This window comes from Parasteatoda tepidariorum, chromosome 1, assembly GCF_982258835.1.
Source record: "Parasteatoda tepidariorum strain Cologne lab strain chromosome 1, Ptep-v5.0, whole genome shotgun sequence".
Taxonomy (NCBI): Eukaryota; Metazoa; Arthropoda; class Arachnida; order Araneae; family Theridiidae; genus Parasteatoda; species Parasteatoda tepidariorum.
In genome coordinates this window covers 50765526-50790928 of record NC_141755.1, presented here as the reverse complement: position 1 = coordinate 50790928, position 25403 = coordinate 50765526, and the positions used below count along the sequence as shown (strand labels likewise).

General features: G+C 29.7%; 1 protein-coding gene across 1 annotated transcript in view; it reads right to left on the bottom strand.

Moving 5' to 3' along the window:
- Positions 1-10032: 10032 nt before the first annotated feature.
- The window catches only part of LOC107444744 (uncharacterized), a 71339-nt gene continuing 55968 nt past the window's right edge, over positions 10033-25403 (bottom strand). The window contains exons 2-3 of the mRNA XM_016058966.4: positions 18354-18751; positions 10033-11012 (exon numbers count right to left, since the gene is read on the bottom strand). Of these exons, the coding sequence (XP_015914452.1) occupies positions 10231-11012; positions 18354-18751 (1180 nt within the window). The 3' untranslated portion in view covers positions 10033-10230. The remainder of the gene's footprint in view (positions 11013-18353; positions 18752-25403) is intronic.

Genomic DNA, 25403 nt, shown 5'->3' with positions numbered 1-25403 from the left:
GGTTCTAGATTTGGTTCCAGGGTGGGGCACAAGGTGTATTTAATAAATCTACATGTACACCCCTGCTTGGCAACCATTTTTATGCAATTTTGAAAGAGTTACATCACAAAAGATATTTTCACGCCACGTAAGTACTTTTTTTTGGTATCAGAATGTTATATTGTAAGAAAGTAATTTTGTTTAAACAAATAAAAATTATTACCCGAATATGTAAGTGGACACCTTAATTAACATTTCAATAAAAAAATTAGTTTTGATAATTAACTAGCATTGTTTTTAACAAATGAAGCTGAAATGGCGTCTTGGGGACGATTGTAACAATAAGTAAAGGGACGATTTTAACAGCTGAAAATAAATAATCTTATGTTTACAAACCATTACTTAACTCTTTAAGAGCCACCAGTAGTTTCCTATATCATTTATTTTATGTTTCATATACATTATTTTATTGTCTCCTTTCACAGCATAAATTAAAATTTTTAACCCCTTAAAGTCAAAAGTTTAACCCTTTAGGTCTCTGCTCATTATTATTTTTACTCCTAAAATATCACTACTATTTCGATCAATAAAAAAATATATCACAACTATGATAATATGTATTCAACTATGTTTTAGTTGAATTTATGAACTGTTACAATTGACCCCGTAAGTGGGGACAATTGTAACAAGTGCACGACTGTCAAAAATTGTTAATAACTAATATAATAACATTTAAAATAAGGTATTTATTTTATTTTCTAGTAGAGGATAGTCTACTTTACTCATCGGTCAATTAATACTAATAATATATTGGATTTTTTGTTAGTTAAAAATAGTTAAGTAAAAAATGTTACAATTGACCCCACTCTCCCCTACTATAGTTAGCTTGCGCATATTTACGCATCTGCATAGCTATTTAGTTACAATATAGACAAATAAGGTATTCTTTCTTTAATGGCTTTTTATGCTAAATCTAATGAGACTAAGAATGAGATGATAAGATAAATAGTTTAAAAGTTATAACAGATTTTATTCATAAGAACTACAGTTCAAAAACAGTACTTAATACTTTTGAAATATCAGTCTTGTTGACTAGCATTTGATCATGTTTGGCTCAGCATAAAGATATGAACAAGAAACAATACCTAACTTGTTTCGTTATCAATGCCAGAGGAGCAAATAGGTACCAAGTACACAATTGTACTTTTGGTATATAAAGCTCTTAAAACTTCTAAATTATTGGAGTTATTGTTTGTTGCTTAATTTCATTCGATTCAGCGTAAGACAAAGCAAAAATAATATTTTATTTGTCTACATTTCAACCAAATAAATAGCAAAGTGCAAGTCAAACACAGTGCTTTTTGTACGTAGAAATCCTTGTAACTTCTGAACTATTAATTCTATCATTGGTAATGAAAAAATTTCATTTGCTTTAAAAATTAAAAAATGGAAAGAGTCAACATTTTTCGAGTGCTCAAAAATAGGCACCCATTCTCAAGACTCGCCACACGTGAATGAAGCAAAAAAAAATGTACATATATTTGAAATAGAAAACGTAAAGTTGCCATAGTAAAAAGTTTAACAAAATGAAGGTGGAAAAAAATCTTAGAAAAACCGCATCGGCCGAGAGAGGAAAATCAGGGCAGAACGCATTTTCTTGAGGTATCATATCGATAACAAGAGAATCCACACTAATGTTAATATTCTTCTAATCTGTCACAGAAAAATTCGGTTCAATCCTTGAATAATATGGTTCAATTTGACCCTTGTAACTGGAAAACGCAAAGTTGCCAAAGAAAAAATTGAAGATGGAAAAAAAAACTAGAAAAACCCGCATTGGCGAGAGAGGCAAATAAAAGCAGCATGCATTTTCTTGAGCTATCATATTGTCATAAAGAGAATCGGCACTAATATTAATATTTTTCTAAACTATCACGAAAATCGATTCAATCCTTGAATAATATGGTTCAATTTGGCTCTTGTAGTTATGTTGCAATAAATTTGAGTGATATAATGTTCAACACAATCCACAATTACAGTTAGTGTATGCATACGTTTCAACTCGAACATACACGAAGGATTTAGAACTATATATTTTTTTAGACTGAATATGGGTGAAATATATTTCTTATTATTTAGAAACAATGTTTCATATTCGTAGACGCAATAAATTATTTAATTTGCTGATTCACAATTGACCCATAATATGGATACCATGAACTAAAATACGGAGAAAATTTGTTATAGTCAGGATAAAAGGTTAAATTGAGTAGCAGCATATAATTAAGTTTAACAATTACAATTATGTGGTTCATATTAGAACTATAATAAAGTTAAGCAAATTCGAACGATTTTTTGATTAAATAAGCTTCATAATTTGTTATGTGCAAAACAGAAAGATATGAAAACTTGTATGGCTTTTGACCTTAATATTACTGAATAATTTCTCCTATAATTTCGAAAGCAATTGTTTAAATTTTGTAATGAAAAAAATTTAACGTAAGTGTTTCAATCATTGACGTTAGAAAATTGGAAATACATAAACAAAATTCTTATTTAGATTTTGAAAGATATTATAACTTCTTTCGCATTTTTACCAAAATAATTTAGTAGTATAGACCTTTTTAGATGTGTTTCAAATATGCATTTTTTATTTTAAGCAGTAAAAATAAATTTTTAAAGTTGGATTCATTTTTATACTAGTTACTAAATATATCTGCAATTCCAAAATTGTTAGTTTTGTGACAGAATTGTAATAAAAATAAATAATTCAGCACGCTGAAAAGTACAGTAGACAATTTATTCAATTTTGTTCCAAATATATTTCAAAAATATATTGCTTAAAAGAAAAAATTATAAAAAAAAATTAAAAAAATAAAGCAAAATTTATGTTTTTGCAAGAAACAAGATATTAAATTACTTTAAATTTCCCTAGACAAATTTTTGAATAAAAAGTTTTCAAACTCTTAGAATTATTTGTCAATTGAAAAAATATAATTAATTTTAAAAACTTCTTCGTTCAATGCATAACTTTTAAATTACTCAGAAGACGATAGACATCGAAAACGCTTAAAATTCCTTTATTCATCCATACAAAAAACTATAAAATAAATAAATAAATAAAATAAAAATATTATTTTTGAATTTTTACTTTCATTTTATTTTGATTTGATTTAATTATTTTTATTTTATTTGAAATTCTTGATATTGGTAGCTGTTATATTGCCATTATTAAGAATTTCCTTTCAAATACTTAATGAAAATAAAGAAACAAATAAAAGCTGGGTTTTTTTAATTAATGAGAGCAAAATTTATCATCTTCAAGATTAATGGGATAGTAACGCAAGTATCTTTAATGCATGCATAGCTTTAATGGAAATGCAAATAAAATCATAATATAAATCAAAGTGCATCAATTTTTGCCATTGTGAAATGTTTATTTTAGAAACCTGTTTCTAGAATTTTGCATTAAGTACTGTTGGAAGCTAAAGAAATTAGTGACATAAAAATGCTTAAAAACAATTTTTATTATTATCATTAATAGAAGAAAAAAAAAGAATCAGAATACGTTTTCGAAAAACAACCAAATCTTGAATTTCATCATCGTAATTTTTGTTTGCATAAATCCTACATTGACGTAGGGAAAAAGGGTAAACAGAGTTTAGAGGGTAAATAATAGATTTCGTTTCGTCAAGCGATTATTTGTTCTTACTTAGATTTAAAAAAGAAACTAACACTTTTAACCGAACCTCTCTATTATTTTATCCTTTCATACTTGAGGATTTTTGAATGGAATTATTTTTATGATTTATTTATGCTTAAAGCACCTTCATTTGTTTTTATTCTATTGTTTTATATATTATATTGTTTTTTATATTCTACTATATTTATTTTCAATTTTCGGAACTAAAAAAATTGCTTCAATTAAAAAAAAAATTTCAATGCAATTTTTTTCTTAAATTTAAATTTAAAAAAATTAAAATAGAGAAGAAAATTTTTTTTATTTATATCATTAACCAACTTTAAAACGACGATTTTTTACCAAATATAGTTAAAAAAATGCGTGTAAAAATCATAATAAAAGACTTAGTTAGTAGAAAATAGGTGTTGGCATATTGTTTCTAAACAAAACCTTTCACTCAAATAAAAAACGAGAGTATAGGTTAATTCCCCAAAGCTTTAGTGTTGCTTCATCTTTCACATCTAGTGTTGTTAAGATGCAGACATCAAAGGTTTTTGATTAAAAGAGGGGTTAAATTGGGATATTTGACTATACTGGAAATGTTTCTCAACTAATTTAATTTTTTCAGCTGATGTAAGATATTAAATATCAGATATCAACATAAAAAATCATAAATTGTGCAGTAAACAAGGTAAAAGAAAAGAACATCAGAATAGCTTTTGCTCTTATGTTCCAATTTCCATGAACTAACAAGCAAACTTCGTGATTCGAGAAGTTGATTTTAAGTATCTTAACCTAATTAATTATTGCCAAAAATCTTTTAAATTATAAAACCAATTTCAAAAAAGCACTTTTTATGAATAAAAATATACTTTGTTCAATTTCTTTCAAATTTTGGATTTCTTTACATTAATAGTTACATAGTTTAAAATATTGTAAAAAAATTTTTATGCCTTTTTAATTGAAAATTAGGACTTTAATCAGTTTATTTTCGAGATTCAAATTATTCTACAGCTATAGATGAGCTCTTGAGAAAAGGACTTCATAAATGTTGGCCTTTATAAATCGTCTCTTAAATTTTCTGTTTAGAGTGAAATAAAACAGAATTAAGATTTATATTGAGAACCTAATTATTATACAGCAATAGAAAAAATAGTAATTTAAAATTTAAAATTAATTAAGTAATCAAAAATTAAGTAATTAAAAATTTATAATTTTATTTTATAAAGAATAATTATTGAATCTAGAAAAAAAAAGATTCCATAAATGGATGATTTGGAATTATTTTCTAAATTTCCTCCTTCAGCATTTTTTTCTGTCTTTTTTTTTATTTTTTTTGTCAAATATAATATAACCTAAATGGAAAAACAAATTACTCAGAGGTTGACAAAATTCCAGAAGTATCTGCTTCCGTTTTGTTTTCTGAATGTTCCATATCAAACGATTTTTGTTTGAAAAAAAAGGACAAGATATAATTAAGATCACTTTCGGAAATCAAATTATTTTTCAGTAATAGACAAACTTTCAAACGATTCCATAAATGCCGGCTTTTAGGAATCGTTTTAAAAATTTTCAAACATGAGAGTTTTTGTATGAATAAACTAAGATATATTTAAGATAATTTTTGAAAACCAAATAACTCTACAGATACAAGCAAAATTTTAAGAAAACGATTTTATGCACGGTGACTTTCCGGAATCGTTTTCTAAATATCCAATTTCAAGCTTTTATGTTTGAATGAAATAAACCGTGATTAAAATTATTTTCAAGAACCAAATTATTGTATAGTAATAGAAATCGTTTTAACAAAACGGTGTCAATAAATGCAACTTTTTAAATCGTTTAAAGTAATAAATTGTTCGTAATTGTCGTTCGTAAATAAAGTAATAATTGTAAAGTAATAAATTAAAGTAATAAATCGTTTAAAGTAAAGTAATTTAAAAGTTCATTTTAACATAATTCTTTTACAAAATATCTCTAATACTTCAACACTAAAATAAAGCGACTTTAGAATTTATGACTTGAAGGTATTTCATTTCGTCGTTCTTATGTTATAAGAAAAATCAAAGAAGTTGAGAACATCGTTTCTCAATGCCGGTTCCCTTAGTAAATATTTGGAATGATGTAATATATGTGTTGCGTAAATATTACGGAAGGCCGAATGAGCGGTCAGTGTCATTGGGTCAACAGAGTATGAAAGTGATGGGCGGGGAGTGAAGTGTTTAAGAAAATGATGGCACACACGTGTTGCATACGTTTGGCCTTGACTCACAGAGAGACCCGTTAAAATTGTTACATTCTATGGTCATAACTGTTACGCATTCTGTTCACACTGTTACGCAAGAATAATCTCATAATTCAAAAAGAAAATTAAATAGTTTTTATTATTATTACTATTATAAAAATTAAAATTAAGAACACGGAGTGGTTTAGTTACTTTTATTACTGCTCGTTAAATGAACGTTGTCTGAGGTTCTTTTTTCACTCATCTAAATGTATTTTGTTGAATCGTTATCTCAACAAAAAAAATCATTATTTTTATTAGTTATGTGTTTAATGGTTTTAAAGTGAAAATGAAACAGGAAGTAAAAACTATCTACAGCTTGAAATTCTGAAGCGCGTCATGTAACTGCAAAAGTGTTCATAAGTTGATTTTAAATCGTTAGATTCAACAGAAATAAGTAAGCAGGTATGACAAAATAATAATTTCGCTTTTTAACTTTTTAGAAAACATAATTTTTCATCTTTTTCAAAGCATTTTTCTAATTCGCCATGCCCACGACGTATAAGTTGGTTTTACTCTTTTTAGTATAAATAAAATTTTTTTATTATATTCTATAAATATTTCTAGATATTCGTAGGTGGCTTTCAAACTTAAAAAACCTTATATATAAACCGGTTTCGTATAAATCTTTAGGTGAAAAAATATAAAAAATTAGCAAAATGTCTAACAGGAGACATAAAAAAAAAGAAAAAAAAAACGTCGCTATAAGAAATATTAAATAAACTAGGCTATTAGCTAGCCAACTGACAACTGAAAAATAAATTTAACAGAAAGGTTTTTATGCCATGCTTTAAGGTATCATGATAAAATTACCAAATTCTACCACATTTTCCAAATTTTATCACATATTATGAAACCATATTTTATTGTTAGTTTTTAATTTTACCAAAATAATTACCAATGCACTTTTGAGGTTCTTATAAAGCCAGAAATACGGTAAATTTTACCATAATATAATGGTTTTTATCATACTTTTTTTCTCAGAGTAAAATGCACTGTTAATGGTTCAGGAAGTTAGCCTGATCTAACATTTTCTAACTAAGCAGGGCCGCCGGGATGGGAGGTCACTGCAACCTACCAATAGGTTTCACTATTCGGCTAAGTTTTCAGGTCAATCGGCGTATTTATGAAATTTCATTTTCTCTCTTTTTGTTCCCGAAAGCACAAACTAAATTCGAGTAACATTGCCACCGTGAATAGTAATCGAATAAACGACTACGCGCAAGATTAAATTACACAAAATTATAATTTAACAAGCCTTTTATTTTAAACTCTTAAATAATCAATAGAAAAAAGCGTTTATGTAAAATTATAATACTTATAAATTAAGTGAATTATAATTTTAAGGATAAAACATACAAAGAAATTGAATGGCAAACTGCTTAATCTCCCTATCTTTGAAGATGATCGTGTAAGATTTATTTTTATTCATTTCCCTTCCTTTTGTTAAATAACTACCCATTCAACAACCTTTCTACTTTCCTATTTTTTCCTCAACTTTCTATCTTAATTATGCGACTTAACTCTTTTTATCTCTACTCAATTCTCCACTTACTTTCCTATTTAACTCTCTCAATTCCTAATCTCTCCGACACTCCTGGAATTCTTTTTTTACTGTCCTACGGAAAACTACCCCCTTAAAAGTTAAAACCCTATCATTTTAGGTTAAGCTTATAACCGTCGTTGAACAGCCGTCCCAACTTAAAGCTTACTCCGTAGCCTTGCAATTTTGAACCCAATGCAGAAGACAAAGGTACTCCTGGATCAAGAAAATCGGGAGAAATTCGCCTTCGTGGAGGACTTTTTGATGAAACTAACCCATATTTACGTTACATGGAGAAGAAAACCACGAAAACCTCACACGGTTACACTGACGGCAAGAGGACTCTAACCCATGATCCGTCTACCATTAAGGATATTTTTCGTGAACACCGTGGTCAATGCGAGCTATGGCAGGGATTCGAATCCGGTTCATTTCATTAGGAGGCGAACGCTCTATCCCCTATCTTAGTGTGAAGGACCAATCGGAACTAAAATATCTTTAACCAATTCTGAATTTAAAAGGGAAACTCAATAATCCACCCACATTAAATCACGTTGTTCAAAGGTTATCCTTAACACCTTAATAACATTAGTCAATATTTCAAATAGTTATTTAAATTATTTTAAATTAGTTAATATTTTGAATTTTTTAAATAGCGAAGACAAAAATATGCACTATTATTATCATCTCAGGTATTTATTTCATGATTCTTATACTCTCCTCAACAAATCTAATCCCCTCCCTGCTATGAAATAAATAAATCAATAAAAAAAAAAAAAAAAAAAAAAAAAAAAATATATATATATATATATATATATATATATATATATATATATATATATATATATATATATATATATATATATATATATATATATATATATATATATATATATATATATATATAGATAGATTTTTTTTTTTTTTAGATTTTTAGATTAGTGGTCATATCAGCAGTGCCACTCAAACTATACGGGGTGGCCACAGTTTGGAAAAATTTAAAAAGAGGAGCTAAAGTTTCAAATAATGTAATGGTTTTTAATTTCATTTTAGTTTTGGAAATTCATTTGGCTCTCTCACCCTCTCTCTCTCTCTCTCTCTCTCTCTCTCTCTCTATATATATATATATATATATATATATATATATATATATATATATATATATATATATATATATATATATATATATATATATATATATATATACTATCTATACACACGAAAGATTTTCATAGATGGTAGCACTGATATGTTATTCGCTTCATCATATTTTCTACCAAATATATTTTTAAAATTATTTTGTACAATTTAAGGCATAAGCGCTGTTTTTTATTTTTTTCTTCTTAGCGAATATTTGTTAACTGTTAGATTAGTGTATCTATTTTTAAGGCATTTTTACTTTAACTCCACGTCGGTAAATTTGTTTTCTACTTCAAACGCTCAATTTCAATTGCATTTCTATTTTTTACCCATATAGACGCATTAGAAAGAGTAATTTTTATCTTAAGATAATTATTCTTTATTTGGAAATATCGCATTTATCATCGTAAGGGAGTGCGTCCTGAATGAAACCTCCATGTTTTCCCAATAAAAAATTTTTTTTTCAAAAATAAAATAAAATAAAAAAATAATGTAGATATTTGGGTTGTTTTTGATTAAAAAAAACAGTCTTCTAGCTACTAAAAAATTAGAACTCTAGAAGTATATTTGTACTAAAGTCTAAGAAAATTGCTTGAATTTTTTTTTTTTTTCATTCATATAAATTGAAGAAATTTAAGTGATGAATAATCAATGATGATATGTTTCCCTTAGATCTAAATAACTGAAAAAAGAGCAAATTTGAGAAATTATTATTTGGCAGCAGTCCGTGTTTGGGAGATTTTACCTTTAACGCAGAAGTTTCATGCTGTATTTCAAAACCATAAATTATTAAAATGCTAAATATAATATTTCACCCTTACTTTAACCTATATTTATGCAAAATAATGAAAAAAAAATTAAAAATATGTTTAATAAAAATTCTGCGCTAAAGGGTTAAGGAAGCAAGGTACTTTTAGATTATCAAATTTCAAATTTAGTTTGAAAGATCAGCAACTAATGGCGCTTCTTGATGGAAAAATATAAAACAAAGTTTTCTGCTGCCTCTCAGGTCATTCTGAATTATTTCAATTGCTGATTGGCACAAGTTCTTTTGTTTACAGACTGCTCAAGCTGTTGCTGCAAAGGGAATTGAAACTTAGTGAGAAATCCTAGTTTTTCTAGACAGAAAGAAGCAAATTTTACATTTATATTTACTTCCGTTTTTCCAATGAATTTTTCAAGTCGTTAGTCATTTTTGGGACGTCTGGTAATACTTATTAAGATTTAAGTAACTTTATCTGCCGAAAATTTATAAGTGAAAATGGAAAAATTTAGCTTAAATATAGCAATAATCTATTTATTAGAGCTAGAAAAATTTTATATAACCAATAAGAGAGGTAGAACTTGAAAAGAAAAAAAAACGTTTGTGTTATACACAAAAAAATACACAAAGAAGATACAAAATTTTCATTTAGTATTTTAATTCAGAACTTTATAACAAGGCACATCAATATGTAACAAACGAAGCTTTGGGAATCAATTTCTCATTACTTACAATAGAAATTACACAATATAAAAAGAGCAGGAAAACAAAATGGGCGACGCAGTGCAAAATAAAGAATATGTTTCTTTTTCTTTTGAACTTTGATCAAATTTGACCATTTATTTAGGTTGCAAAAAATGACCAAGAGAATGTCCAGGGTTGTAAGCACATGACCCGGCAACGGAATCAGTCATCGAACGTCCATCTGAAACTGTAGAAAACATACTTTGTTCTTGAGTTGCTGGAACCATATGACCGAAAACCGGACAACTCTGCATGGTCAAAAGTCCAGCAGATGGGGCAAAAGTCTTCGCTGAAGCACAATGGCCGAAGCCGGATTCATTGGCAGTGTCTAAAAATGCACCGGACTGATGTGAGTTCACCCTTCGATTGCTGTGGTGAAATTCTGGGGTACTATAGTTACTCCTGTACAAATCAAGTGTGGATTGATGATGCTGGGGTAGCTGACCAGCACTTCCAGCCACTCCAGAAGTGGTCTTATCCAAGTCTCCTAATAAGTGATGTTCATTACCGGATAGGTGATGATGATCTCTTGGTGCAGCACCAGATGGCAGACATCCCACCCTCTGTGAAAATTGTTCTGTGAATCGATTCCATGCAGGAGGTCCAGGAGGTCCTGGTGGCTGTAGGTGATGTGCGTATTGGTGGTGAGGTGCTCCAGGTGGAGCCAGACCAAAATGAACATAAGGGTCTGCCGTTGGAGGGGGTGGGCCAAGGGTGGCCCCATTAGGAGACACTGAGGTGGTTGAAGATTCTAAGACAGTGGTGGTTGCATATTTGCAGGGCCCATTTCTAGAGCTTGAGGTGGTAGGTATTATAGAGTTTGATGTGACCCCAATAGTTGGAGAAGAAAGCCCGCTGTTGTTGTTGTGTTCATGACCTACAAAAGAAAGAAAAAATATTTAATGAAAAAAACTTTGAAGTAGCAGAAAGAAATTCTAAAAATTCAGCTTGGCTGTATCAGTTAGTTCTGATAAAATAATAATATATTTTTACTACGTTTCACTGGATAAAAAAAAAAAGCAAATTATGTTTTATACCTAGAAAATCTAGATTTGCTATGAAATTCAAATTTTGATTTAAAAATAGAAAAATATGTATTTGACAATAAATTTACACATTTATTTTACAAACAATTTATAATTTTAAGCTGTAACAACAATCTAGTGAGTAACTCCTGAACTACGTTTCAAGAACTTCTAGCAGTGGCAATCCCAGGCACTTGCATACTTATCAGCGTGGTTTTTAGAACCCAAAATTACACGGCTGCTCAAAAACTTTTAAGGTAGCTACTAAAAAATATGCAGAGCATTCAGAATGTATGGAAACTGTCAAATATCTCGAGAAATGCGTATCAAATTGAAAAATAAATCATGCGAAATATTTTCAAAAGAATTATTCAATGATACCAAATTCAACCCCCAAACCCTGGAGAGGAAGAAGAACAATGTAATCCTCAGAATGTCTCCATTTTAAACGATTTTCACGCCAACTTCATTACCAACGAAACAAAATGTAAAGACCTGTGTGTTAAATTGGGGTGCAATTTTCAAGAAAAAAGAAAAAGTATTCATTCCTAAATGTAGCAAAACAAAGCAGAATAAGTATATTTTATTTTATACTTTGTCAACAAATATTTAATTTATTCCGAGTAAGTAAATCTAGTCGAAATTCCCAGATTTGAAAATTTGTCTATTTTCTGAGCTAGCACGCACAAAAAAGAAGAAGAGAAAAAACAATTAACTTCTTTGTAATAAAATTGAAACCAGTTTTCGAATTTTCTTTCATTATGACTGTGGTCATACGTGCCTCAATACTCTGATTGTTAGAAATTTTTCTAAAAATTGTGTTTGCAAACAATAACGGACGTAATTAAAAATATATAGAGCAATATCTTCTAAAATACTGGTACTCTAAGAATAAATAAACAATTAAAAAAATTTAAATAATGTAAAAAATTCTACATTTATAATTAATTCATAACCTACTGTAGATAAAAACATATTTTTTTTATTAATTCTCAGATATTGTTCCTAAGAAACGACAAAGTTTTTTCGACTATACTTTTCGAAATATAACGGGGAAAAAAAAAAAAAAAAACTACAACAATTATGTTTGTTTTGCTTCAATAACGAGTAAACTACAACTAAAATTATATAGGTACTTATAAAATCTGATAAAATTCAGAATAATACTTCTCAAATAAATATGATAATTCTAAAACTCAAGTTATTGTAATAGCTTCATTAACAAACGTTTCTAGTAGATGGCAGCACTAAAAGATTAATTTGTATTTTATGTAAAAAAAAGTTTACTAAGATTTTAAGTAGATGGCAGCACTAAAGGCTCTCTTACCTTTTAATTTTTGCATTATTATAGTAATCCGGAAATGAAATTAATTATATTTAAAGATGTAACACAAGTAAGTAACAGGAAAAATATTTTTCATTTCTATATCAACTGATACATATTGCAAAAAGTATAACTTAATTTGAGCTTCGTGTAAATCTGTGAAAACAGCCCTATTATTTTTTGTGTATTTTTTTCCAGTACTATTTGTTTGTGAAGGTCAACAGTGGCACAAAATAAAAATATCTATGTTTATATTTTTTAATAATGAAAATATCTATATTTAATCAACGGTTTATATATTGTTTTGTTTTAAAATAAAAATGTAACTAAATTACTTATAATTATTCGAAAAACATAAATTTGTAGTTTAAATTTTCAAATTATTCAAAATAATAATTATAATCGAATATAGATTTTATATAGTAAAAATTCTTTGCTTAAGAAATCCTTTAATTAGTTAGAATTCCAATTCAAGAAATATTTTTAAAAAATTTCAGAATTATCTAACTTAAAAAATATATATATAAACGTAGTTTAAAATTAAATACATGCATATGTATCACATTACAATGCTATGACGTGCACATCACATTACATTACTATGACGACTGTACAGTAAAAAGAATTCATAGAAGTTTAGTTATTTTTAGAATGTTTTCACTATATTTTTTTTTAAAAAAATTATCCTCTGTTTTGGTTAAATATTTATTTAGAAAATAAATTAAACAGTTTAAAATGAGTTTTAATTTTTTGTTTATTCCATTTAGCCAAATGCAAAAAAAAAATAGCTACCAGAAATGTTACAAATTTTTGGGATTCTTATGCACAATTTTTTACTGATGATAATGATCGAAATTTTCAATTTTAGCATAAAATGTCAGACATGTTCACATTTTTCAATATAAAATGTTACGTGTTATTTTCATATGCATTTTTAACATTCAAGCAAAACAAAAGGTAAGCATTTGCCTAATATTTTATTTTATTTTATTTTTTTACTGAAAAACTATAAGAGATGTCACTATTTTAATGATTAAATAACCGATTAGCTGGCAACCTGAATTATTAGCTATATTTGAACCACCATTTAATGTTTTTTTTTTTTTTTTTTTTTTTTTTTTTTTTTTTAATTTCATATTTGTAAATAAAATATTCTGCTGCCTACTAAGGTTATTTTACACTATAGCCAAACAATCTAATTATTTCAATTTATCAGCAATTAAAGGCTACTGTTGCTTAAGTGCTCAGACTATTTTACAGAATGGTTCTTTGTCTTTTAAAACACCACACAACACTGTATTCATAAGTATGGAGAAAAAAATTCCATTGGGAAATTAATATTCATTTGGGAAGATTTCTCAATTGTGTGGAAAGACCCCACCCAACTGCACCGAAAACAGATCTTTCTGACTGGTTTGAGTCTTAGCTTGTCAACCCGGATTCACCAGGAAATTCGATTCCAATATTCGATCCTTGTTTTTTTAAGTCACCCTTCCTACTTGCTATCGTCTTTAGAGTTCTTATGACGTCGTGATGAGGAGACTTATCAAATAAAATCGCCGAACAATTAAGTTCTTGATCCGAAGATAGCGTCAAGAGCCACCTCTTGCAGAAAGTTGATATTCCTTGGCTCCACCCTAGGTGGGAAGACAGAGATTTCTTTTGTGCCATGTGCTTGACTATTTGACGAAAAATAAAATGACGTCTTTTTATAAACAATAGATCTTAAGACAAAAAAAAATAGATCAGGAGAAGTGATTAAATATCAATTTGACGAGCACTTTCAAATTTTTTTTTCGTTATATAGGAAAACAAATTAGGAACAAAAATGAATAATTAGCACTCTTTGCTTGAACTTTCTCAAGTTTGTCCTCCTCTCCTTGAAATAAAAATGCTGCAAGATCTTGCGCTTATTTACTAATTAAATGTAGAATAAAAATATTTTTATTTTGCAACAGTTTTCTGGATTACAACCATGTTAAACTGAACGGAATCAAACATAAGATTGCTGTTTCTCTATATGAGAGATTTTGCACCCTTCAACGTCCTGTTTACATCTTCCTCCAGCTTAACTAGATCAACACAGCTCCACTTATCAAGTAATCATATCATGCTTGCGCAATTTGGTTTAATTCAATTAAAGGTGAAATTTAACAGAAGAAATGGAAAATCTCTCTAATGGAGAGATAATAAGGAATAAAAATATTTTTCTTTTGCAACAGTTTTCTGGATTGCAATCGTGAACGGAATCAAACATACGATTGCAGTTTCTCTATATGAAAGATTTTGCACCCTTCAACGTCCTGTTAACATCGTCCACCAGCTTAACTAGATCAACACAGCTCCACTTATCAAGTAATCATATCATGCTTGCGCAATTTGGTTTAATTCAATTAAAGGTGAAATTTAACAGAAGAAATGGAAAATCTCTCTAATGGAGAGATAATAAGGAATAAAAATATTTTTCTTTTGCAACAGTTTTCTGGATTGCAATCGTGAACGGAATCAAACATACGATTGCAGTTTCTCTATATGAAAGATTTTGCACCCTTCAACGTCCTGTTAACATCGTCCACCAGCTTAACTAGATCAACACAGCTCCACTTATCAAGTAATCATATCATGCTTGCGCAATTTGGTTTAATTCAATTAAAGGTGAAATTTAACAGAAGAAATGGAAAATCTCTCTAATGGAGAGATAATAAGGAATAAAAATATTTTTCTTTTGCAACAGTTTTCTGGATTGCAATCGTGAACGGAATCAAACATACGATTGCAGTTTCTCTATATGAAAGATTTTGCACCCTTCAACGTCCTGTTAACATCGTCCACCAGCTTAACTAGATCAACACAGCTCCACTTATCAAGTAATCATATCATGCTTGCGCAATTTGGTTTAATTCAATTAAAGGTGAAATTTAACAGAAGAAATGGAAAATCTCTCTAATGGAGAGATAATAAGGAATAAAAATATTTTTCTTTTGCAACAGTTTTCTGGATTGCAATCGTGAACGGAATCAAACATACGATTGCAGTTTCTCTATATGAAAGATTTTGCACCCTTCAACGTCCTGTTAACATCGTCCACCAGCTTAACTAGATCAACACAGCTCCACTTATCAAGTAATCATATCATGCTTGCGCAATTTGGTTTAATTCAATTAAAGGTGAAATTTAACAGAAGAAATGGAAAATCTCTCTAATGGAGAGATAATAAGGAATAAAAATATTTTTCTTTTGCAACAGTTTTCTGGATTGCAATCGTGAACGGAATCAAACATACGATTGCAGTTTCTCTATATGAAAGATTTTGCACCCTTCAACGTCCTGTTAACATCGTCCACCAGCTTAACTAGATCAACACAGCTCCACTTATCAAGTAATCATATCATGCTTGCGCAATTTGATTTAATTCAATTAAAGGTGAAAGTTAACAGAAGAAATGGAAAATCTCTCTAATGGAGAGATTTTACTCACCTTACAGTACATGCGTTTAATTTTGCACTGTTAGAAATTTTGAAGCTTGTTAAATCGTACTGTCATACATATTTGCCACAATGTGACGTGATGTTAAATTTAACCATATATTGTAATTCTTCAGTTTGATTGCACGTTAATATGGTCTAACGTTGAATTGATTCTTCTGATAGTGAATTGTTATCTTAAATAAGAAAAAATTGATATTATGTAAATCCCAATAGGTTAAAAAGGAAGGAGGTTAACAAGGCTGAATATTTACTTGGAATATTGAGTAAAATCTTAACAAGCAGGAAATATAATTTCCTTTACATTTTTTGCTTTTAGAATCTTAATTAAGAATAATTTCGAGCTGCATATTTGCACATTATTATAGTTCCAAATACCAATATTATAGTTTAACATTGAACCAATTTTTCTGAGAGTGCTTTAGCACTGCGGAAGAGTGGAGCAATTACTTGCCATGTGGAGCCCGTACTGGTCTATAGAAATATTATTAGAGAAAGAACTAAATATATAAAATTGTATTAATAGAATTGTATTACTAGAATTGCATGCGTGAAAAAAAAATACCATGATAGCGTGGTAAAGTAGATTAGCAATACCATCAGAATATCTTTATATCAATTATTAATATATATTTATGTTTTAAAAAATTATAAGTATTATGCATAAGATAAGTATGCAAACATTATTTACAGAAGGATAAATAAATATTCATATCTTTATTCATAAATCTTATCCTCAGAAGCTAAAGTATAAGATTCATAAATAAGAATAAAAGTGAAATATATAATTTTACTTTCATTCATTTTACTTGAAGTTTAAGTAATTGCAGCTTAAAGTTTCCTTATTGAGATTTTTTGAAGTAATTTCTGTCATTAACTTCTGGTAGTCGATTGCAGAATTTCAAATCTGGAGACAAATGTGGATCTTATAAAGTATTATGCGCAGTTCAATAACTCAACGATTTAACTATCTAATTTAACATCCGAGCAGTCCATAGGCTACATAAAGGTTCTAAATAATAAGGAATACAAGTTATACTGATTTTGGAGAGATAAATATATTATGTATTAAATTATTTAAAATTAACTAAAAACTCCAGTAAGTGGAATATAAAAAGAGACAAATAAAAATGCTCGTTAAATTTTAAAAATATCATCGCAATTAATGTTGCATAATTTCAGTAACAATATCACTGTTGCATGAATAATATTGTCTACGTAACTATTATAGGACTACGTATTATAGGACTACTACGTAACAATTAACTAGCGATTAACTCCTCACCGTGGTATTTATCACAGTGGTGGGAACTAATTTTTGTTGTACCAACAGAAATTAGCTCATAATAAATTATGAACTAATTATGCTACTAATTAATTATAATCAACATAATAATAAATTATGTTGTACCAACGTAAGTTAATGATGAAGAAAAGAATAATAAATAATTCTTTTTTTTTTTTTTTTAAGTCAGGAAAAAGCTATTACACTTAAACATAATTTGTAATATATTATATTTAATTATACGTATTGCCAAGGCCTATCCACCAAAGCGAACAGTATTGTTCAATGCTACATGATATTATGATTCGTTTCTGCGGTGGCTAAAAGCAGACATACAAGCAGACTTGGTATATAGCGGTTGATAGTAGACACACAACCACGAAAGCGAATATTTCCCTCTATTACACATATAAAGTCTCTAAAATTTGAAATACAAGAAAATTATTCAGAGGCGCTACGAAACTATTGGTTTTATCTGTAAAGGGTGACATAACTTGCAAAAGCAAACAACTTTCAGAGTACAATGTGGGGCAGCAAAGCAAAGGGCCAAGTATGAGAGAAGTGGGTAAAACGTCCCCTTCCGCAGAACCCCTCATTCAGCTGCTATTTGACTAGGAATAGAGTACAGATGATAAGACTGATATGACCTTATATGCGGGGCAGCAGAACTGGTAGTATTTAACTATGAGTGATTTCAATGCACAACGCTGCCCAATCGAATTAACTTCGAAGAGCAAGTGTTGGAAGAAATGACTGGAATCTCTCAATGGTTCAGCTAATAGTCACTCCTGTATTGTTCAGCAAGTGGTCCCTCACTTGACAACAGGAAGTCCCTCATTTGACAGCAAGTGTTCTCTCATGCTATAGCAGATGGTCTCTTATTCAATTTGTTGTAGAGATTTCAACAATTAAGATTTTTTTAAAATTCGTTATTATTAATCGTTGATGCAATCTCCATTTTCATGAGGGTCAAGGTGTGGTTCACTATTTGTTTTCCGACCCCACGTTGTAAAGGGAAAGTTGTTTATTTTAGCAAGTTTGCATTTGTGACCATTAGTTTCGTAACATCCCGAATAATATATAGTTCCTTCCTTTTTACCTCTATTAGTGAGTTCTGATATGCTATGGCCTACGTGTTGCGACGGGTGATCTTCTCTAAGATGGTGCTGTGTAGAATATCTAGAGCCAGCCGCCCCAGCTTGCAGGGGCGTCGTTGGTGGGGTGGGAGGAGAGCCGGAAGTTCGACTGGAACCGTGCAGGGCTGAAGAATAGTACTTGGAGGATTCGTGCAGGGGCTCCGGCTGGCAGGGCTCCGGTGCTGTAGCAGTTAGGTGGTCAACGGAAGAAGACTTTTCCTGTGATATGAAAGTTGAGGAACTCTTTGGTGGTTTTCTGCGTCTGGGTTGATACTTGTAGTCGGGGTAATCTTTTTTGTGTTTGCACCTTAGCCTCTCAGCTTCTTCAATGAAAGGCTTTTTCTCGTCATCGCCCAAAACCCTGAAATAGGAAGAGAAAAAAATTGTATGAGTATATGGAGTGAAGAATTCTTTCCATAGAACCATGTTAAATACAATTAATTCGAACCCTGACTTACAAGTGAGATTATTGTTATTAGAGTAGAGCATTATTATGTATTCCTTAAAGATATGTGTGACAAACGATTGGCCGAAAAGACCTGTCATTATGGGGAGGTTGCAGGTTCTTTGTGACATCTTATACATCTTTTGACATCTTTTGTGTAAATTAAATTTTAAGTTTACATGCTGAAAATAGGAAATGAGGAGTATGTCTTGCCTTAATTTTTTGTCGACGGATGTTGGGAGAAATGTAAAAATTCCTTACACTCATTTAAATTGAATGATAACAATCGCCTACCTAATATGCTACCAAAAAAGAAGCTTTTAAAGATTGTTATTTTTTGTCAAATGAGTTCAGAACATTCTCCCACTCCGAAAACAGTCCTTAACGGTGGTTAAAATCCCTTTTCTGAGACCAAAATGTCTGCGATAGCTCCTAGCAAGACACAACTTTGTTCTTAAAAAATGTCGATAACAGCGTTTTTCATTTCACATTTGTTTACGCCGCAGTTGCCAGATGCAACTTTACAAAAATTCTAGCTGCAATAAAACTTAAGTGCTATTTAGAAACAAGTAACAGCAAGCAAAAATTGTGTATTAACTTAATACCTTCGCCCATTGGGAGGAATCCACTAGACAAAATCGATGATATATAATTATATAGTTAAATAAAATCAATATCAGATCCTTACCGGGAAATCTTAACTTTTTTCAAAAATAACCCTAAAACCTTTCTTTCCTTAAGCTCTTCTAATTAAATTAATTATCTAATCATTACGAACACTTAGACCAATAACTTCTGCAGAAAAAAAAACGGTAAAAACTTTCGAATGCATCGAATAAAAAAAAACATAGGTTTATTCGTTCCACGTCAGTGTAATTATTACAAAAAATTATCGTTTTATGTAAAATTCGTTATATTGCATATAACTCTAATAAAGTGATTTAAGGAAGCAGTGGATCACGTAAAATGCGTATATAAGACGTAAAAATTCATTATTTGAATTACTTTTTGAAAAAAATGCCATTCCTAAATGCATACATAACACTTAAAAATTGGTTTATTAAAATATATATTGCTATTTATTCACACGATAAGAATAATATTACGCTTGCAAATGTCTTTAAAACAAACAATCTCTTTATCATCAAACAAGTAGATTTGCAAATTTCCCCCTAAATGTAAATGAACCTTGTTTTGATGATCCCGCAGTCGTGAAAAATATCACTTTCTCCAAACAATTTTTAATGAGAGCCTATTATTAATTTTATTACAGGATCTCCAAGACTAGTTTTGAATGCGACCACGGGGAACATAAAAATCGTGAAAGGCTGAAATAAAGTTTTTTTTTTTAACCATATCTCATTGATTTAAAATAAGCATCACAAATACACATACATAGTTTTTGGTATTAAAGTAGATAGTAGTTACAAGTGTTCATAATTTTATTTCTTGGAACATTTATAATTGGAAAGGTTGGATGATCGAAAGAATGGAACATTAGGATTTAAAATATAACTGTTTCGAGAATTTATTTGTAAATAACACGCAAAAAGAAACTAAACTGATTATTTTTTTATAATTATCTACATAAATTTTGGTTTTAAAAGTTTGCCCAACCTGATTCTTTTAAATTATTTCTCTCTAAATAAGAACTTTCACGTGACCTATTTTATAAGAAAATAAAAACTTGAGAATTAATCGTGACAAAACGACTCTGAAATTACACCATTTAAATCTTATATTTTTTTTGTTGCCATTTTTAATGTATTTAAAAAATAAAAATTATCAGGATCCGCTTACCCTATCTCCCGTAATTGCTTTTCATTCAAAATTGTTTTTCTTTTCCTTAAATGTTAATATTTTCCCCAAAATTACAGAACATTTTGTTTTAAAATTATACGATTTTAGTAGCTTTATGTACACTTTAAAAAAACTGGGTAAATGTTTAACTGATACTTGGTGCAAAGCTTCTAATTGCACCATAGTTAGGTTAAATGAAAAATTGTTTTAAGTTGCACCATAAATTGGTAAATACATTCGAGAAATACCTTCATGGTGCAATTGATTGCACCGAATTATCCTATTGTGACCGATAACTTATTTTTTTAACTGTCGACTACTGCTCGATTTTGTTGTCTATCATCTTATTCACATTAACCTAAAAAATACGATTTGTTTGACTAAATTAGAAGAAATAAATGGGAAATAATTTTATACCAACAATTTTTCCACAACAATGGAAAAATAGTCAATATTGAGAGCAAAAAAAGCAGAAAAAATCACGAAAAAGTACTAAAAGTTACAATAACTTTCGAGCAAACTGAAATTTCGAAACAAAATTATCTTGAAGTTCACATTAAGAATAACTCTTTTAGTACGTTAAATTTTAACTCAATTCCGAAATTTCATGTCAGCGTGTGTAGTATATGAAGGGGGGAAATACCGAATAATCGTGGTATTTCCCCCCTTCAATTTTAACAATTAATAATTCAAAAACTAAGATATTAATATAGCTGAAATGAAATAGTAAGAAATTTTTTTATTACGCCGTATCCCCTGTACTTTTCTTATGTAGGCTCTCGTAATTTCAAATTTGTAAGTCTTACAGTGTTTAAGCAGCAAAACAAAACGTAACATTAAGTTGAACAACCAAAACAGCAACAATCCGCCCTTGCGATTTTTTAACATTGAGAGACATACATTGGTTAATTTTTAAATTTAAACGACTTCATACGCACTATCAGAAATATAACTCCTATTTTTGGCGAATCAGCAATTCTTGAGTTGTATTTCGTTATGATTGACCATCATTTCGTCACATAATACATAATCTCAAATGATTGACGCGTTTTCTTTCTTGTCTCAGTGCATTATTTGATTTCTTCATTTTCATCTCATTTTAAATCTGTTTGGATTGTTTGAAAGAATGTAAGAGGGATTATTGCATTTATTTTTCATCTAGGTTTCCTGGATTCGATTCCAGGTAACAATTGAGAACTCTCTTATTCATATTCCTTTTATTTATGATGCGTAGCCGAGTCAACTGTTTTAATCGATATGTAGTATTAAACTTTATATGTTTGGCGAAATTTGCATGCTCAAACATATCATAGCAATAATTTGCTAAAATTGACAACGTTCATTCGGAGAATTTCACAGAAAATGATTTAATCAAAAACAAAGAAAATTTCGTGAATTTTGAAATGGTGAGTTTAAATTCTACAATTTTTCCTACTATCAATTTCTTACTTTCAAAAAAGAAAACAAATGAAAGCATTAAAGCTACTGACTTACAAAAAAATAAATAAATAAGTAAAGTAAAATAAAAATTTTAAGAAAGTATTACAACTAATTTTAAAAGCATTTAAATATCCTATTTTTTGTCTCATTTAACGTCATCTTCTTTCATATAACTCATTTGATCTATTTTACTTGATTTATTTTATTTTAAAACAATTTTGAACTAACGTGTTCCTTTTTTCTGCAAAATGGCACGTTTTAAAATTCGTTCTCACACGTTATTGGAAATATTAGATGTTAGACGATTTTTTTTTAATACTCCACATAAGGAAAACTACTTCATTTTTTAAAAAAAAAATATTCTTTATAGTACTTCCGATATTTTTTTATATTATATTTTTATAACCAGGATAAAGAAATTAATTTCATATACGGAAAAACAATTTCCTTATTATTCGATTAAGCGATTTCTTTTTCTTCCCTAAAAAGGACCATTTTTAAAATAACTTTCTCATATTCTCAATCATTGTACACTGTTAAAAGCTTCATAGAAAAAAATGGTTAAATAACAATTTATTTCATTGTTATTTTATCCTATTCAATCAAAAAACTCAAATAACCATTTAAAAAATGCTATTCCAACTGTTAACAGTGAGAAAATCGTTTATTGACTGTTTACACCTGATACGGATAAACCAACTAAACACACAACCAATAAAAATCAAACACAAGTTCTTCAAAAGCTGAAAGCTAAACCATGTAACCAAGGATTACGAATTCATACTTTTATTTTCTATTATAAGATGCCTAACAGAACAGCAATTGCCCAATAATCTTAGTGATTGTGTGGTGAATATCTTATGAAGTCTTGCTTCTTGCATATGTGCACATACTTTATCAGAAAACGCTAATCTGTTAATTTTATGACCGGCTAAACGGGAGTTTGAGTCTCAGCGTTGACATCTCCATTCTAAATTTTTTCTCTATTCTTTAAACACATGCAGAGTTTCCTGTGTCTTGCACTCCTCAATTGGTGACCCTGGACTGTTGAAATAAGAAATTCTCATTACCGCATTGATAGCAATATCACAGAACATCGCAACACAAAAGAGTCTAGTATTCCCCATCTCTCACGATAAATGTCACGACTAGATAAAATAATTAAGCCACATTCCACGGTTCACTTAACAAGACACATCTCAACCACAACATAACCTTAATGTCCATAGATATATATATCGATCCAATTGTCAAACGAGGTCATCAACATTCCGTGCCAGATGCAATCGCCTTCCCATTATATCCCAGACATGCTCGATGGGAGAGAGATCTGGTGATCTGGCAGGCCGAGAAAGAGTTTGACAAGCTTGCCTACAGTTCATAGCAACACGTGCCGTATGTGGTCTGGCATTGTCCTGCTGAAAAACCAGCCCAGGGCACTGCAAAAGTAACGGTAGCAAAACAGGTCTTAGGATGTCGTAGACGTACCGCTGTGAAGTAAGTGTACCTCTAATGACGACCAAAGGGGTCCAGCTGTTGAAGGAAATGGCACCCCAGACCATAATGTCTTGTTGAGGGCCGGTGTGGCGTGCAATAGTGAAGGCAGGATCCCCCCTCTGCCCTGTGCGTCTCCAAACACGTCTTCGATGATCGTCAGGACACAGTCGGAAGCGGGATTCGTCGCTAAAGACTATACGTCCCCAGTCGGCATCATTCCAGTCTGATCTGTTCAAAACATTCATGCATACGAAATTTCAAAGCAATCGGATGATTGCTTCTTGGTGCGTCGATTTTTTTGTTATAGAGTGTATGTATATAATTCGTATATTATCCTTTTGATTTTAAGCACAAAGAAAACAATTCTGGTAAAATTACCGTACTGTATGGTCATGACGTTTCTGGTTAACAAAATTGAAATATACGGTATTTAAACCTTTCTTTTTATTATTTTTCTTCCATACGGTAATAGCTTAACGAAAATTCTGGTTTTCAAAATTATAATTCGCATTACCACACATTTATTAAAAAATGCAGAATTGAAAGATAAACTTAACCGAATAAATCGTTTTTATGCCATGTTCTAAGACATCATAATAAAATTACTAGATTTAACCACATTTACCTAATTTTATCACGTGTTATGAAAGCATATTTTATTGTTAATTTTATCAAAGCACTTCTGTAAAAATTATCGTTTTTTTTTTTTTGGTGTTCCCATAGAGATAGACACAAGGTAAATTTTACCGTTTTCTTGTAGTTTTTATTATATTTTTTCTAATTTTCTCAGTGAAAGATTATATAAATGGTAAACTCTTAATATCGATATCAATATCGATAATAGAAATATCTCTAAAATCAAGCAATCAAAATATGAAAAAATTAATCAGAATCAAGAAATTGTAATCAAGGAATTAAAAGATACCGAGAAACAGAAATTAAAGAATTGCTCCAAAACGACAAGAAATTAATTGATTTAGACGAATAAAAATAGTTAATTCCAAAGTTTAAATCGTGACTATCTATCTCAGCCACTTAAACCAAACGATTACTAGCAAAAGGTGTTGAAAAAAGTATTATCAAGTTTCGAGAAATGTTTAGTTTTAACCCTATCATTAAACTTACACTTCCGTTCGCAAAAAAACACAGAACCTCTTCTGTTTTGTTAGTAATAAAATAATCCTTCGTACTAAAAGCAACTTCACAGCTCCCATTTTGACAGATGTCACGGAAAACAATTAGTTTCCAAAAAAGAAGGTCTGGATAGCCAAATGGTAATATCACGCCTAGCCGATTAGGAACTCCCTTTAACTGCAACCGTGCAGTCATATATTCTTTTCACTTTACCAACCACATTGTTTTGTAAAAGTAAAAAGAAGTATTTATTGGGCCAGCAATTTTCTTAAAACGCGTGTTTAGAGGGCAGGCCGCTCTTTCTTGGAGGTATTTTCTTAATATACGTCGTTTAATATCCGGCAATTGTTAGATGAATCGTAAAATGTAATTATTCAATTATTTCGAATAATAGAATTTGTTCCCTGGATATGTAGAAAGAATCTAGAGCTTCTGAAAATCGTGAACGATAATTGATCCTTTAATTAAATCAATGTTTAGGTTTAAATACTTGAATAGCCTTCTGGGGCTGTAAAAACATGGTTTGTTTAAGTAATTTAAGGCTGTACAAGCCAATGATAATTGCCTCATCCTCTTGGGTGTTCGGTAATGATGACTGGGAATCACCTGAAATGCATGAATTCTAAAATAATAATAATATTACCCTTTAGGTTTGTTTTCCCTCATCGCTGAAATCTAAACAATTTTAACATTTTCG